Below are 17,771 nucleotides of genomic sequence, written 5' to 3' on the forward strand. Positions count from 1 at the left end.
TTTCAGTGTTATTTGCCTCGAAGCGAGCATAGAAGTAGTTTAGCTCATCCGGTAGGCTCGTGTCACTGGGCAGCTCTCTGCTGTGCTTCCCTTTGTACTCTGTAATGGTTTGCAGGCCTTGCCACATTCGACAAGCATCAGAGCCGGTGTAGTACGACTCGATCTTAGTCCTGTATTGATGCTTTGCCTGTTTGATGGTTCATCGGAGGGCATAGAGGGAATTCTTATAAGCTTCCGGGTTAGAGACCCGCTCCTTGAAAGCGACAGCTCTAGCTTGTAGCTCAGTGTGGATGCTTCCTGTAATTCATAGCTTCTGGTTGGGGTATGTACGTACGTCATTGTGGGGACGACGTCATCAATGTGCTTTTTGATGAAGCCAATGACAGATATGGTGTACTCCTCAATGCCATTGCAGGAATCCTGGAACATATTCGAGTATGGGCTAGCAAAACAGTCCTGTAGCTTACTATCTGCTTCATCTGACCACTTTTTTATTGATCTAGTCACCGGTGCTTCCTACTTTAGTTTTTGCTTGTAAGCAGGAATTATGGTCAGATTTGCCAAATGGAGGGCGAGGGAGAGCTTTGTATGCATCTCATTTAGCCACTTATATTTTAGACTTTAAACACATTTTGTATGTTTTACATTATTTAATTCGTGTTTTATGTCCAGAAAATTAGCAAATTATTATTACTATTATGAATTGCATAATTGTTTACAAAGTTGATTTCATCGATTTGTTCTACTGTCTCCACAGTCGGTACCCTGCTCGGTACTCTACTCTACAGCCTAAACTCATCCACACATTTCTGAGATGTCCTGTGCTAACGTTATCCAACTCCTAGTTTAGCAATTCCCTGTGTCTCCAAACTACATGCAATACTAGATAGCTAGCTATGTATACAACCTCTAAAGTTGTACTCGGCGTTTCTGAGATACTTACGGTGAGCACCGTTGCAGGAGTGCATCTCAAGCAAAACTGGGACCAAGAGGTAAACAATTAGCTCGCCTGCGGACCAGCTCAATTACTGTACGCTTCAATTCCCAGATAACGTTAGCTAACTAGCCATGTGTCATAGTAGGGTACAGTGTTTCCCATGCAAAAGTCCGTTGCAACTTAGCTAGCTACATTGAGAAAGTTGTCGGACGAAACGTTACCTTTTGCTTAGCCGACGTTAGCTAACACTAGAGTTAGCTGTCTGCTAGCAGAAAAGCATGCAGATGCTAACGGTAGCTAGCTAGCAACAGCACATCTAGCCATACTTTTAGACAGAGAGAGAATCTGCGAGTGCTCGAGCAACAAAGTCTGACCAAGGAGCTCAAGGCAGAGCGCGACAGGAGAGAATCAGGGCAGTAGGGCTCCGACCAACCACAGGCATAACAACAACTACTTTGACAACAGCCTTCACAATTGTTATGTAGCGACATGTAGTGTAGCTATGGCTAATGTTCGTTTTAGAATATTGATAAAGCGACGTAGTACACCATGGTTTTCTTTCAAGCTGGGCTGTCTTTATGCAAATGGGACCCATGACTTTTACAAGAGACGTTTTTGTAGATTCTCTGGCCAATGATTTATCAATTACAGGTTTGGAGGAAAAGTAAACTAGCTGACACTGCAGAAGCCATTGCCACCCTTCTGGATAGCTATTGATTGTCACTGGTTTTGAAAAACATGTAGGCCTATGCGTAGCATGCAGTTAGTTCCCTAAAGGTAGGCTATACATAGTGTTTAGTTAGGTAGTAGGTAATGTTATGATGTCCTTACACAATTGGGACTCTTGACTCTCTGCACAGGATTAGACTGTCTGACTCCACCTGGTGATGATGGAAAGCGGTGGTGAGCAGAGGGGCCAAGTGGAAGATGAGGCCATGTGCACCTCTGCCTCGGAGGGGCTGGAGGAGGGTGAGGTGGAGGGTGAGACGCTGCTCATCGTGGAGTCAGAAGACCAAGCCTCGGTGGATCTCTCGCACGACCAGAGCGGTGACTCGCTCAACAGCGATCTGGGGGAGGACGCCGAGGGTGGCTGGAACGAGGACATGGCCTTCTACTGCGACAAGTGCCACAAGTGGATCCCCATCGGTGAGAGGAAGGCCAGGCAGCCCCAGGGGCGCACCAAAAGCAGGGAGGGAGAGCGACCTCTCCCTGTGACGGGGCGTCGTTGTTTCTCGATATCACATAACAATTGCAAATCACAACGATTTGGACAGAGTATATTTTGCGCAGTTATTTCCTCAGTAATTTCAGTGGGGTTGGCCTTATCTGTCCATCCATAGATATTAAAATGGGCTGCAGCTTTTCTCTCTAAATTTGCACCGTACATGCTTTTCAAATAAAGATTGAGAATGAAATGAACAGAATGCCTTGTCTCTTAGCGGTCTTTTTATTCTCATCCCCACCATTCAGCACAGCTGCACGGAGAGCAACCCAGCTACCTGAAAGGAGACAACTTCTTCAAGTTCACCTGCTATGACTGTACAGAAGATGTCAAGGAGACCTTTGAGAGGATGAGACTCACCTGGCAACAGGTATATGGGCCACAGTGTTTACAATAAAGAACTGATTTGTAGTGCAGCTTACATAAGATAATAAGAACGTGAACAGGATCAAAAGAGGAATGAACACCTTAATAAAAACATGGGGCAAGATCCTTATCTACAGTATGAACAAGTATAAAATTGCAAAGTATGGTATATTGCTGTAGACTTTATTTCAGTGATTATATTTGTTCTGGGCAACAGCACTCTGAAATGAGTACTGAACAAATGTCATATTTTATTTTCCTGGTTTCATTGCAGTTCGTTGTGTTTTCTGTTTTATTTCAGGTGGTTATGTTGGCCATGTACAACCTTTCGTTGGAGGGCACGGGGCGTCAAGGCTACTTTAGATGGAAGGAGGACATCTGTGCTTTTATTGGCAGACACTGGACCTTCCTACTGGGCACCAGGTTAGAAAGAGAACAACATTAATTTGGTTGTCAGTTGGTAAGGTTTTGAGAAGTTTGCATACAACCCTAAAAATGTAAACAGAAAACCTGATAATCGTTAAGTCAATTATCAGAATATCAAGAGCGGACAGATTTGGAACTTGAACCAAACTTTGTGGAAAGAAGAGCTATGTTTTAATTATTCTTTTCAAGTCTAGTATTTTGTAAATGGTTAGTGTTTTTGACGCCTCACCTTCACCTGCAGAAAGAAGACTTCCACGTGGTGGAGCACGGTGGCGGGCTGTTTGTCGGTGGGGAGCCCCACGTTCTTCCGCTCAGGGGCCCAGGAGTTTGGCGAGCCGGGCTGGTGGAAGCTGGTGCAGAACCGTCCACCCACCCTGCGCCCAGATGGAGACAAGTCCTCAGTGGCCTCCTTAAAGTCTAAAGGTGAACTGCAGAACACTCATAAATAACCTTAAGTTTTCAAATTTTCAGACACAACCAAAGGATTATTTTGTGATAAAGAAATGATATTAACGTCAGTGTGTTAAATAGACTTATTTAGGAAAAGTCAAGGGGGGATATGACTTTAAAAATGACAGGGATAAATTCACACTTCTATTGTTAGAGGTAGTTAACCCTAAGCAGTTTGCAGAATTGTGCAAAGTCTGTTGTGTGAATCACTTACCTGTTTTTGAGGGCTAACCAGCTACTGTTGTATAAAATAAATTCACCCCTCCAGGCGACTGTACATGCATGTGTTTTTGATTGAGCATTTAGAGCCCTTTTTGTTTAACAATTTGCTTAGCTGGCGTTTGTTACTTTCTCAGCCGCCTCCAAGCCAACCCTGGACCCCATCATCACGGTGGAAGGCTTACGGAAGCGCGTGGGCCGGAATCCGGTGGAAAGCGCCATGCAACTGAAAGAAAAGCGCTCACGCACCCACGAGGCTAAGGACATCCGGCGGGCGCAGAAGGAGGCGGCGGGTTACATGGATCACAGCGCCTCCTCCACGCCTGTCAAGTTCAGCGGCCGTGGCGGCGGGCGGCGACCCGACTTGGTCCTGGAGAAAGGCGAGGTGGTGGACTTCTCCTCAATGAGCTCATCGGACCGAACGCCACTCACCAGTCCCTCGCCGTCGCCCTCTCCAGACTTCTCTGCACCCGGCACCCCCGCCTCCCACTCAGCCACGCCCAGCCTGCTGTCGGAGGCTGACCTCATCCCTGACGTCATGCCACCGATGGCGCTCTTTCACGGTAAGAAGTCGGGGTCCCCTTGATATTGGAGTTTTTAGTCTAGATAGAAAAGGTAAGATGAGAAATGGTGTCTGATAGCATTTAATTCCACAATGAACGTCAACAATGAAGCAATATTCCGAGGTGCATGCCATGCCATTATCAATTGATTTCTATGATATACAGTATCTGTCTGTAGTGCTATAGGAATTAATGACTCAAAAGTAGTATTTAATTAGTTGAAATGATCAGTGAATGGCTGGAAATCTCACAGAATGTATCGTTAATATTTCCCCTTTATGATTTGAAACTCCAGATGACGAGGAGCTGGACGGCGAAGGCGTCATCGATCCCGGTATCGAGTACATCCCCTCACCCAGTATGTCTCTGGGCACTGGCGCCCTTGTCGTTCGCAAGAAGCTGCGGCCTGGGGTGGCAGGGGCGCACATCAAGCAGGAAGCAGAGAGTGACGACGAGGAGGGCCGCGGCCGGGATGATGAAGACGACGAGAGGCGGGGGCACGGCGAAGGCCAATCCAATGTGGCCAGGGGGGCGCGGGGTGGTGGGGAGAGGAGGAGGGGGGCCTTAACAGAGAAGGGGAAGGGTTCCCCCCCTACAGAGCCCCGGTTTGCCCACCTCAGCCTGTATGAGGAGCGTGTGCTGCTGCGGCGCCTGGAGGCTTGTCCGCAAGCGCTGGCGGTGACTGCGCAGGCCAAGCGCCTGCACAGGAAGCTACTGGTGAGGAAGGCCAAGCGCCAGAGAGGACTCCCCCTGCTGGACATCGACCAGGCGGTTAGCGCCACCCTCAGTCTGGTGGGAGGGTTGTACGGGGCCCAGGAGGGGGGACAGGGCCGCTACGAGGGCTCCGGCGCGGGGAAGTACCGCACCACCAGCCAGGACCTCCGAATCCTCGACCGCTTCCAGGTACACCTTCACTACCACAAGCACAGGTGTCAAATTTGTGCACAGATCACACACATACACAAATGTATGCACTCTCTGTACTGTTGGTCGCTTTGGATAAAAACTCTGCTATGTGGCATTTATGATGAAATTCCGATTTGTTATGAGTGGTCACGAACGAGAGGAATGGTGTGAATATTTCCAAACACATTACATCACATGCGTGATACGTCTTTTGCTTCAATCACACGTCTATGGAATGCATTTGATCCCTTTAGACAACGGTGTCCAGCAGAAGAGGGTACCACCAGCCCACAGTGTCCTTCTGGCACCGCCTCATGGGCTCTGACGCCAGCGTAGACCAAGGCATCAAGAGCCCGTACACCTCCCGCACCCTCAAACCATTCATAAGGTATGCCACACGCCCTTACCTCCTTCATGAGGCACACCACATGCAGCCTTTATACCCCTAATATGGTAAGAGACATTTGTGACCAACTGACCTATGACATTAACCTGTAATTAAACCCTGATACTCAAGGTGAGGTATAACAATCACAGCATGGAAGGAATCAATATTATTGTGGCTCAATTCATGCCGTTTTTATCTGTTACGTGCAGTATGTAGCCCTCCTGAACGTGGCCAATATCTTTGTTACATTCAGATTGAAATACATTGTGAAGAATAGTCATTCCTCTCTGACACACAAATTAAGAAATCATGTTGGCTCTATTCATGGCATTTATTTTCTATCCCATCTCCTTGGTTATGTTCACTAGACACCAAACCGAAAAAAATGGACTGAAACAGAGAGTGACTATTTGAACTTCTCCAATAAGAAACTCGTTTTGGTTGCGAAATGTTTTCCATTGCAAAACGTTTTGCTATGGTGTGCACTAATGAATCCATCACCAGGAGGGACTACGAGAACAAGCCTATGAAGCTGAAGCTGTTGGCGGAGATCCGTGCCTACCCCCACAGGAAGGACCCCTGCTGGGTCCCCAAGCCAGAGGCCCCCATCGACTACTGTTACGTCCGGCCCAACCACATCCCCTCCGTTAACTCCATGTGCCACGACATCTTCTGGCCAGGTAGGAGACTGAACAGGGCCATACTACCACATTTTTCTTTTTTATTTTACTTGAGAATTTTTACATGTCAGACTGGGAACTTAAAAGGGACATTTAATTAAAAGAAATGTAAGTCTGTCAGATGTTCCAGACCTCAAAAGTATGCTAGTGTCGTTATATTCCATGCCATCCGTTGTGTAGATCCAGCTATATGCCTCAATTCCAAATGAATGGAAAAGATGAGCACCATCTAATTTCCTGATTTTAGTCAGTGCTTATCTTTTCCATTCATTTGGGGTTGAGGCATATTTCCCTCAGTTTTAGATTGATGGCTGATTTTCTCTCTGGCTCTCCTATCAGGCGTGGATCTCTCTGAGTGTCTCCAGTACCCAGACTTCAGCGTAGTGGTCCTTTATAAGAAGGTGGTGATCGGCTTTGGGTTCATGGTGCCGGATGTGAAGTACAACGAGGCCTACATCTCCTTCCTGCTGGTGCATCCCGAGTGGAGGAGGGCTGGGATCGCTACATTCATGATCTACCATCTCATTCAGGTATGGTAACAAAATCATAATAATGATTATAAAAACAACAATACTACAGTTGCAAGCAGCAATTAAAGGGGCACTATACTAGCGTCTACATAAAGTGGTGAAGTGCAGCTTTAATAGTCTCTAAGCCACATTGTATAGAGCCATATTGCCATCATATACACGTCATTGTAATAGACAGTGTACAAAATATTAGGAACACCTGCTCTTTCTATGACAGATTGACCAGTTGAAAGCTATGATCCCTTAAGGATGTCACCTGTTAAATCTACTTCAATCAGTGTAGATGAAGAGGAGGAGACAGGTTAAGGAATAATTTTTAAGCCTTGAGACAATTATGACATTGATTGTGTATGTGTGCCATTCAGAGGGGGAATGGGCAAGACAAAAATATTATAGCCTTTGAATGGGGTATGGTAGTAGGTGCCAGGCGCACCGATTTGAGTCTGTCAAGAACTGCAATGCTGCTGGGTTTTTCACACTCAACAGTTTCCCATGTGTGTCAAGAATGGTCCACCACCCGAAGGACATTCTGCCAACTTGACACAACATTGAAGCATTGAAGTCGACATGGGCCAGCATCCCTGTGGAACACTTTCAACACCTCGAAGAGTCCATGCCCTGACAAATTGAGGTTGTTCTGAGGGCAAAAGGGGGTGCAACTCAATATTAGGAAGGTGTTTTGTACACTGTAAAGTCACTGTACTGGTGGTTAGTGCTTTTTAAACGAGGGACTAACTTGACCCAACGGCTACATTAGAATTTGTCGAGTCAGCTCGAGACTGCTAGAAATAACTATAAATAAATAACCATGCAAGTCATTTAAATTGTTTGGATCGATCTACAACAGCACAGGTTAAGTGGTTGAAAAAAGGGAAGATGTCTTTTCAAGCAAGGTTCTCTTTCCCCCACAGACCTGCATGGGAAAAGACGTCACTCTACACGTTTCGGCCAGTAACCCCGCCATGCTGCTGTACCAGAAGTTTGGCTTCAAGACTGAGGAGTACATCTTGGACTTTTACGACAAATACTACCCGCTGGACAGCAAGGAGTGCCGACACGCCTTCTTCCTGCGGCTACGGCGGTGAGACAGGAAACGGGACAGGCCATAGAAATATAATTACTAGAATGGACATTCCCATGTAAGTTGACGTTCCATTGGTGAACTGGTAGCCATATTGAGTGTACTAGTCATTGTCGTTGTCTGTGGAGCTTTGTCTGTTGTAGTGTTTATATTTCTATACAGGCAACCAGTCAGAAGGAGGAAAAAATACATCTGGAAATGCCTGTGCTATTCAGTGTATCCATTTTATGTTACACCGTTTCTTTGTGGTCATTATATTTGTGAGAACCTATGGTGAGGTGTATTTTTGTTGATCCACAGAAAAGACTGAAGGACGATGTTTTATTGTAATTTTGTACACTTGCATTTCTGAATAATTCTGCGGCCCAAGTGGCAATTATATAAAGAAAAAATCACTCCCATTGCAAATTCTGTCTTCATTTGCTTGCTGGAATATACTGTACAGTGAGATCCAAAAGTATTTGGACAGTGACAAATTCTTTGTTGTTTTGGTTCTGTACTCCAGCACTTTGGATTTGAAATGATACAATGACTGAGGTTAAAGTGTAGACTGTCAGCTTTAATATGAGGGTATTGTCATCCATATTGGGTGAACAGTTTAGATATTACAGTACTTTTACTCCATAATACTAACGCAATTGACAGTGAAAAGGATGCCTGTACAGAATAAAAAAGTATACTGCAAAAAATGTGGCAAAGCAATACATTTTTTTGTCCTGAATACAAAGTATTATGTTTGGGGCAAATCCAATACATGACTGAGTAGCACTCTCCATATTTTTAAGCATAGTGGTGGCTGCATCATGTTATGGGTATTACAGACTTGGGAGTTTCAAGAAAGAAAAAAAAATGGAATGAAGCTAAAGGTAAAATCCTAGAGGAAAAACTTGGTTCAGTCTGCTTTCCACCAGACACTGGGAGATGAATTTACCTTTCAGCAGGACAATAAGCTAAAACACAAGGCCAAATCTACACTGAAGTTGCTTACCAAGAAGAGAGTGAATCTTCCTGAATGGCAGAGTTACAGTTTTGACTTAGATATGCTTGAAAATCTTTGGCAAGCCTTAAATGGTTGTCTTGCAATGACCAACAACCAATTTAACAGAGCTTGAAGACTTGTATAAAGAATAATGGGAAAATATTGTACAATGCAGGTGTGCAAAGCTCTTAGAGACTTACCCAGAAAGATTCCAAGCTGTAATTGCTGCCAAAGGTGATTCTAACATGTATTGACTCAGGGGTGTGAATACTTATGTAAATTAGATACTTCTGATTCTAAAAACATGTTTTCACTTTGTCATTATGAGGTATTGTTTGTAGGTGGGTAAGAGAGAACAATTATGTAAATCCATTTTAAATTCAGGGTGTAAGACAGAATTTGGAATAAGTCAAGGGGTATGAATACTTTCTGATTATGTGAATTTGTCCAAATACTTTTGGTTCCCTAAACTGGGGGGGGACTATGTACAGAAAGTGCTGTAATTTCTATGGATGAGAATACCCTAAAATTAAAGCTGACCGTCTGTACTTTAACCTCATAGTTATTGTTTCATTTCAAAGTTCTGGAGTACAGAGCCAAAACTATGGAGGTACATTTGTCTTTTTGTCTAGAGCAAAATGTTTTTATTTTCAATCAAAAATAATTGTTCTGAAAGCAAAAACGAGGCTTCAAAAGTAAAAAAAAAATTTAAAAAATTGCAATATATTTATTTTGTAATAGAGCGCAAAACGTTATGCATTTTATTACCCCCAAAAGATTTTGAAAACAAAAAATGTATTTGAAATCAACTCCAATTTCATTTCGCTATCAACCACCCTCCATTTTGGCTAGATTTCCCCCTTTGCTTGCAGTGCATCTTTTTACATTTTTTGCTTTTGAAACTTTTTGTTGACTGAAACACTAGTTCTTCGTTTGCACTTTTGACCCCACAGCTGTGGGCGGGCTTTAGTGGGAGGTGTGGATGATGGTTCTCCATTGGTCAGCCATTTTTTTGAGTGTCAGTTTGGCTACAACCAATACTGCACTTAGAACAGGACACCAAAACCTATGGTAGCACCTTGACTTCTCAAAAAATGAAATCTTACACGGAATCCAAACCGGGAGTGCGCGTGCGCCATCGTGCATACATTTATTTTGTCCCCCCACACCAAACAGGATCACGACACACAGGTTAAAATATCAAAACAAACTCTGCACCAATTACATTCATTTGGGGACAGGTCGAAAAGCATTAAACCTTTATGGCAATTTAGCTAGCTAGCTTGCACTGGCTAGCTAATTTGTCCTATTTAGCTAGCTTGCTGTTGCTAGCTAATTTGTCCTGCGATATAAACATTGAGTTGTTATTTTACCTGAAATGCACAAGGTTCTCTACTCCGACAATTAATCCACACATAAAACAGTCAACCGAATCGTTTCTAGTCATCTCTCCTCCTACTAGGCTTTTTCTTGTCTTGACTTTATATTGCGATTGGCAACTTTCATAAATTAGGTGCATTAACCGCCACCGACCTCGTTCATCTTTCAGTCACCCACGTGGGTATAACCAATGAGGAGATGGCACGTGGGTACCTGCTTCTATAAACCAATGAGGAGATAGGAGAGGCAGGACTTGCAGCGCGATCTGCGTCAGAAATAGAACTGACTTCTATTTTAGCCCTTGCTCATTGGCGCGCGTGCAATAATTGAATAATGTAGATTTCAAAAAAAAATTTGCAACGCTCACACACGCGATGCGAGTGGTGTAGTCAGCCTGTAATGTGTACAATCACAACATGTAGGCCTACATCTGATAATGCACAAGACTCACTATGTCTATCACAGGGTGGGTGCTGGAGAGCTACTGGATGCGCAGGCTTTCGTTCCAAGCCCCTCACTAACACCACTGATTCAAGTAGTCCAAACTGAAACCATGACTAGATCATTATTTGAAACAGGTGTGTTAGTGATGGGATGGAACAAAAGCCTGCGGTCCCAGTGGCTACGTACTAGTAATAGTAGAAGCGGAATGGGAGAAACCTGGTTGTATAAACTCCACATGGTAGTTCACGCCCTCAATATGTTGAGAGAGATACTTCTCAGAAGGTAAGTGTGATATTCAACTATAAAATATTCGGAGTGTAGTTACATTAAGCTGGCTGTCTGTAGCATATTATACAATAACAAAAGTATACAGTATATGTACAGTATATATGTTTTATTGTTACATACATCGGATAGGTGCAGTGAAATGTGTTGTTTTATAGGGTCAGACATAGTACTACGGCGCCCCTGGAGCAAATTAGGGTTAAGTACTTTGCTCAAGGGCACATCAGCAGATTTTTCATCTTGTCGGCTCGGATATTCAAACCAGGCAGCAACCTTTTGGTTACTGGCCCAATGCTCTAACCACTAGGCTATCATAAAAATCTTATGTCTCGTAAACTAATGTAAGTTTACCCAATTCAACTTGGTTACATATAAACTCAGCAAAAAAATAAATGTCCTCTCACTGTCAACTGCGTTTATTGTCAGCAAACTTAATTAACATATGTAAATATTTGTATGAACATAACAAGATTCAACAACTGAGACATAAACTGAACAAGTTCCACAGACATGTGACTAACAGAAATGGAAAAATGTGTCCCTGAACAAAGGGGGGGTCAAAATCAAAAGTAACAGTCAGTATCTGGTGTGGCCACCAGCTGCATTAAGTACTGCAGTGCATCTCCTCCTCATGGACTGCACCCGATTGGCCAGTTCTTGCTGTGAGATGTTACCCCACTCTTCCACCAAGGCACCTGCAAGTTCCCGGACATTTCTGGGGGGAATGGACCTAGCCCTCACCCTCCGATCCAACAGGTCCCAGATGTGCTCAATGGTGTTGAGATCCGAGCTCTTCGCTGGCCATGGCAGAACACTGACATTCCTGTCTTGCAGGAAATCACGCACAGAATGAGCAGTATGGCTGGTGGCATTGTCATGCTGGAGGGTCATGTCAGGATGAGCCTGCAGGAAGGGTACCACATGAGGGAGGAGGATGTCTTCCCTGTAACGCACAGCGTTGAGATTGCCTGCAATGACAACAAGCCCAGTCCGATGATGCTGTGACACACCGCCCCAGACCATGACGGACCCTCCACCTCCAAATCGATCCCGCTCCAGAGTACAGGCGAGTAACGGTGAGGACCTGCCTTACAACAGGCCTACAAGCCCTCAGTCCAGCCTCTCTCAGCCTATTGTGGACAGTCTGAGCACTGATGGAGGGATTGTGCGTTCATGGTGTAACTCAGGCAGTTGTTGTTGCCATCCTGTACCTGTCCCGCAGGTGTGATGTTCGGATGTACCGATCCTGTGCAGGTGTTGTTACACATGGTCTGCCACTGCGAGGACGATCAGCTGTCCGTCCTGTCTCCCTGTAGCGTTGCCTTAGGCGTCTCACAGTACGGACATTGCAATTTATTGCCCTTGCCACATCTGCAGTCCTCATGTCTCCTTGCAGCATACCTAAGGCACGTTCACGCAGATGAGCAGGGACCCTGGGCATCTCTCTTTTGGTGTTTTTCAGAGTCAGTAGAAAGGCCTCTGTAATGTCCTAAGTTTTCATAATTGTGACCTTAATTGTCTACCGTCTGTAAGCTGTTAGTGTCTTAACGACCGTTCCACAGGTGCATGTTCATTAATTGTTTATGGTTCATTGAACAAGCATGGGAAACAGTGTTTAAACCCTTTACAATGAAGATCTGTGAAGTTATTTGGATTTTTACGAATTGTCTTTGAAAGACAGAGTCCTGAAAAAGGGACGTTTCTTTTTTGCTGAGTTTATTTGTAGTTTGCTTGTAAATAGGGTTAAACCAAGGCCTTAAACCTTTTAAAGGGTTAAATTATGTTATGATGTGTGTTAAAACCTGTTTTGAGTGTTGTGACCTTCAGACACTATCAGAAGGCGTCTACATTCAGACTCCTCCTGTCTGGATCACACCGTGGTTCTGGTTTTCTGCGAACACATGGCTGCCACAGACCTGATGAAACCATCCCCCTGTCAGAAGATGCTTACACTTGTTCACCTTGTGATGAAAGGTTAAGTTTCGGTCAAACCCACTTCTGAGTTTTTACTTGCTGATAAGATGGTTCCTGCTGTCAGGGGGAGGTTAGCTATATTAAAATGTTGTTACTAGGGACAGTTACGCAAGGGGGATTGGGGAGGCTATATGAGTTACAGGATGTCTTAGACATTTTGCAGAACTTGGGGAGAAACTATCATATACTGTTATACTGTACTCTGTACCAACTTCTGCCTACAAATGGTATTACTAAAGGAGTATTTTTAATACTTAAACAAAGAGTCTGTGTTTCCTTTCCATTACTAATGTATGTTTGATAATTATGTTTGGCATTTATACAAGTCTAAACTAAGCCTAATAAGGATAATTAGGCTACTATAATACAATCAATGAGCTCTTACAGTGGGGTGGCTGCAGTAGTTTAGTTTCACAAGTGACACAATTTGAGATATGCGGAGGGTTTTTGGTTCCACGTGATGGACCTTGTTCTACTGCACAGAAAAAGAAAGTGAGTGGACAGGTTTACACACACACACACACACACACACACACACACACACACACACACACACAGTGCAAGAGAGAAAACCAATCCATTTACACTGCTTTGGATTGAAAAGGTAAATGTTAACACGCCCCCAAATAAAGTATTCTATATTCAAACGTGTAGATGTGCAAAGTCACAAGATGTTTGAAAGCGGAGTGTTTGTGGCAGTAAATTTCATATTTACCTGGAGTCTTAAGCTGGCCTGAGGCTGGAGCTGGAGGCTCATGGGGTCCTCACATACCACGCATGTGGGGGTGTTGACAGGCACCATTGTTTTACAGTGGACACACAAGCCCATCTAAAGACAAAAGAGAAACCCAAACCTGGGCTGATGAACATTGAATTGAATTGCCAGAATGAACACACAGGCCAAATTGAACATTGAATTGAAAGGCCTGAAAGAACACACAGACCTGTTAGCCTTGGGTGACTTAAAGTGGAAAAAGTACTTAAAACACTGCATAACACAAAACTGCATTTCCATTTTGTAGCTCTATACTGCAATATTAAAAAGTATCTCCAAATACTTTTTGTGATTTTCCCTGAAATCCTATTATTTTGTGCCTACAATCAAAGAGTAGGCCATCAACAAAATGTTAACAATAGTAAATCAAATCAAATTTTATTTGTCACATACACATGGTTAGCAGATGTTAATGCGAGTGTAGCGAAATGCTTGTGCTTCTAATTCCGACCATGCAGTAATATCTAACAAGTAATTTAACCTAACAATTTCACAACAACTACTTTATACACACAAGTGTAAAGGAATGAATAAGAATATGTACATAAAAATATATGAATGAGCGATGGCCAAACAGCATAGGCAAGATGTAGTAGATGGTATAGAGTACAGTATATACATATGAGATGAGTAATGTAGGGTATGTAAACATTATATAAAGTGGCATTGTTTAAAGTGGCTAGTGATACATTTATTACATACATTTTTAATTATTAAAGTGGCTAGAGATGAGTCAGTATGTTGGCAGCAGCCACTCAATGTTTGTGATGGCTGTTAGAAGCTGTTTTTCAGTCTCTTGGTCCCCACTTTGATGCACCTGTACTGACCTCGCCTTCTGGATGATAGCGGGGTGAACAGGCAGTGGCTCGGGTGGTTGTTGTCCTTGATGATCCTTTTGGCCTTCCTGTGACATCGAGTGGTGTAGGCGTCCTGGAGGGCAGGTAGTTTGCCCCCGGTGATGTGTTGTGCAGACCTCACTACCCTCTGGAGAGCCTTACGGTTGTGGGCGGAGCAGTTGCCGTACCAGGCGGTGATGCAGCCCGACAAGATGCTCTCGATTGTGCATCTGTAAAAGTTTGTGAGTGTTTTTGGTGACAAGCCGAATTTCTTCAGCCTCCTGAGTTTGAAGAGGCGCTGCTGCGCCTTCTTCACCACGCTGTCTGTGTGGGTGGACCATTTCAGTTTGTCCGTGATGTGAACTTAACATTTTCCACCTTCTCCACTACTGTCCCGTTGATGTGGATAGGGGGCTGCTCCCTCTGCTGTTTCCTGAAGTCCACGATCATGTCCTATGTTTTGTTGACATTGAGTGTGAGTTTATTTTCCTGACACCACACTCCGAGGGCCCTCTCCCCCTCCCTGTACGCCGTCTCGTCGTTGTTGGTAATCAAGCCTACCACTGTAGTGTCGTCTGCAAACTTGATGATTGAGTTGGAGGCGTGCATGGCCACACAGTCATAGGTGAACAGGGAGTACAGGAGAGGGCTGAGAATGCACCCTTGTGGGGCCCCAGTGTTGAGGATCAGCGGGGTGGAGATGTTGTTACCTACCCTCACCACTTTGGGGCAGCCCATCAGGAAGTCCAGGACCCAGTTGCACAGGGTGGGGTCGAGTCCCAGGGTCTCGAGCTTAATGACGAGGTTGGAGGGTACTATGGTGTTAAATGCTGAGCTGTAGTCGATGAACAGCATTCTTACATAGGTATTCCTCTTGTCCAGATGGGTTAGTGCAGTGTGCAGTGTGATTGCGATTGCGTCGTCTGTGGACCTATTGGAGTGGGTCTAGGGTGTCAGGTAGGGTGGAGGTGATATGGTCTTTGACTAGTCTCTCAAAGCACTTCATCATTTAGCTCAGTTACCTTCGCTTTCTTGGGAACAGGAACAATGGTGGCCCTCTTGAAGCATGTGGGAACAGCAGACTGGGATAAGGATTGATTGAATATGTCCGTAAACACACCAGCCAGCTGGTCTGCGCATGCTCTGGGGATGCGGCTGGGGATGCCGTCTGGGCCGGCAGCCTTGTGAGGGTTAACATGTTTAAATGTTTTACTCACGTTGGCTGCAGTGAAGGAGAGCCCGCAGGTTTTGGTAGCGGGCCGTGTCAGTGGCAGTATTAATAGTAGAAGATGGTTTTAGGACTGGGGTGATACCTGTCCGCCCTCTGTGGGTGGCAGCCTCTGGCCTGGCACAGGCGGCACAGCAATGCCACCCTGCAGACAAAAGCGGGCAAAGGGGTCTGAGGGGCGATGGCTCAAGCACTTAGCACACTTGGGAAAAGGTAGAAGTTGTGAGAGATCATTCACTTCTCCATTAGAAACAATCTCTCTGCATCTTTGTCTCATGCTTTTTCTCTTTCTTTCTCTCTCGCTTTCTGTTCACTCAGCTCAGAAAGTCTGTCTCCCTTTGGATCCTTGACATTTGAGTGCTGGTTAGGTTTTTGAAGGGACTGTCTTCCAAGCTTGCATTCTGAAAGATCATTCAACACCAAATAATTAATGTTCTGTGGCGTTCTAAGTAAGGAGCTGTATTTGCTCATATGATTTGATCATCTTTGCATGGCAGCCTGTTTGTGATCTCATGTTGAATGTCCATGCAGAAAAAGAAAAAAAAATGGTATGACAATGACCATAGGCTAACTTGGAACACCAGGGTTGTGGGTTTGATTCCCGCATGGGTCACATTAATGTATTTGTTAACAGATTAGCAGATTCTGATAATTGACCATATTACAACCAGTCACCATCATCACTGTAATAATGATATAATATAATTGATAATATAAACAGAATTATAAACCGGGCGTTTCGTTGTACCTAAGAACAGCCCATAGCCGTAGTATATTGGCCATATACCACACCCCCTCGGGCCTTATTGCTTCAATAATATTCACAATATATTTTTTGTGAATGTACCAGTGTCTGAGAACGATGTGAAGACATGGGCTCCGGAGCAAGGGACCCAAGCCCTAGACGGCTGCTGAGGAACAATGGACCTTAAGGGGGCCTGCAGGTCTTTGGGACTAAAGAAGACACACACAACTATTACCAAAACGTACACGCTCTTACACTGCATAACATTCATAAACGATCAATAATCCCCTTCATATTATAAAGGCTATTATTGATAGCTTATGAATGTTATAAAGTTTATAAGTATTATATGAATCTCCATATATATATAGTAAATGTCAGTTTGACAGTGTTTGCACTAGAGATCCTATTCTAATTCTTAATTCAATGGTATGCACTGACACAGCAGCTTGCACTTATTGAGACAAGCATTTATAAATGCTGAAATTGAGTTTCTAGCAGTGTTGTGCATTGCATATGAATAGGATATTTAGTACTTACATTACAGCATGACCGCAGTATGGTCAAGTATACACAAATCTTTTTGTGACACTAATACTTTTACAGGGCATTGGGAAATAGCTCAATACTAATTTCCCTAAAGGGCTATCTTTGTCATGTTGTTTAGGCAGTGTAAATTGCTCATTAGTAAAAGTTATTCAATTAGACATACCTTGAAGCTTCAGTGAGGCATCTCCAGAACCGTTCTCTGTCCCCATCTCCTATGAGAACAAGAGCAATACAATTGTCTCTACAGTAACAGTATACTCAGCTTCACCTCAGCTTGTTCAGAACACATATTGATGCAGATGGTAACACATTTGATTGAATGCGCCATCATTGTAATGTATACAGTTTTCATGAGAATGCCTGATGTAGCCTAACATGTAATAACTGTTGTGTCAGTTATGTCACGTCATTCCTAGGCTTCTGCAACAAATCCGTGAAGAAGCATGACGTTTTAGTAAAGTTCTTTAGCTTTATAGAAAATGTAATGCAAACCGGCAATGTGACATATCTTATCATAAGTTGTCATTACATGTCAAACTTCACACAACATTGAAATGAAGTGTTAGCATGCAAATATGCCTGACTATACCTGTCTAGGGAGGCCTCGTTCATACTCCTTCAGAAAGTTCTCTTCATTGTCCTCAGTGGAAGGTGGCTCGTTTGAGGGCACATACTCCACCAGAAATAGCTTGGTGACAATGGCACTCTCTCGACCATCCCTAAGGCAGATAAACATAAGGTCAGTTTCAGTCATCAATTATCCATAATAGCAATTATAATAATAAAACAGCACCAGACATGGATCAAA

The 17,771-nt window shown here is 44.0% G+C and overlaps 1 protein-coding gene and 1 long non-coding RNA gene across 2 annotated transcripts; one reads left to right on the top strand and one right to left on the bottom strand.

The window, feature by feature from the left end:
- Window positions 1–744: 744 nt before the first annotated feature.
- Window positions 745–8,176, top strand: LOC115178115 (cysteine-rich protein 2-binding protein). The gene is made up of 11 exons (XM_029739148.1): window positions 745–992; window positions 1,798–2,083; window positions 2,408–2,529; window positions 2,827–2,948; window positions 3,193–3,374; window positions 3,758–4,183; window positions 4,479–5,086; window positions 5,344–5,477; window positions 5,982–6,157; window positions 6,497–6,687; window positions 7,599–8,176. Exons 2-11 carry the CDS (start codon window positions 1,825–1,827, stop codon window positions 7,770–7,772), a joined length of 2,394 nt encoding a protein of 797 aa, XP_029595008.1. The 5' UTR covers window positions 745–992; window positions 1,798–1,824; the 3' UTR covers window positions 7,773–8,176.
- Window positions 2,693–3,289, bottom strand: LOC115178116 (uncharacterized). The gene is made up of 2 exons (XR_003872554.1): window positions 3,181–3,289; window positions 2,693–2,934 (listed from the first exon to the last, which is right to left on the bottom strand). It is a non-coding gene; the product is annotated as an uncharacterized LOC115178116 (long non-coding RNA).
- Window positions 8,177–17,771: the final 9,595 nt, after the last annotated feature.

Source organism: Salmo trutta, chromosome 38 (assembly GCF_901001165.1).
Source record: "Salmo trutta chromosome 38, fSalTru1.1, whole genome shotgun sequence".
In the NCBI taxonomy this organism is placed as follows: Eukaryota; Metazoa; Chordata; class Actinopteri; order Salmoniformes; family Salmonidae; genus Salmo; species Salmo trutta.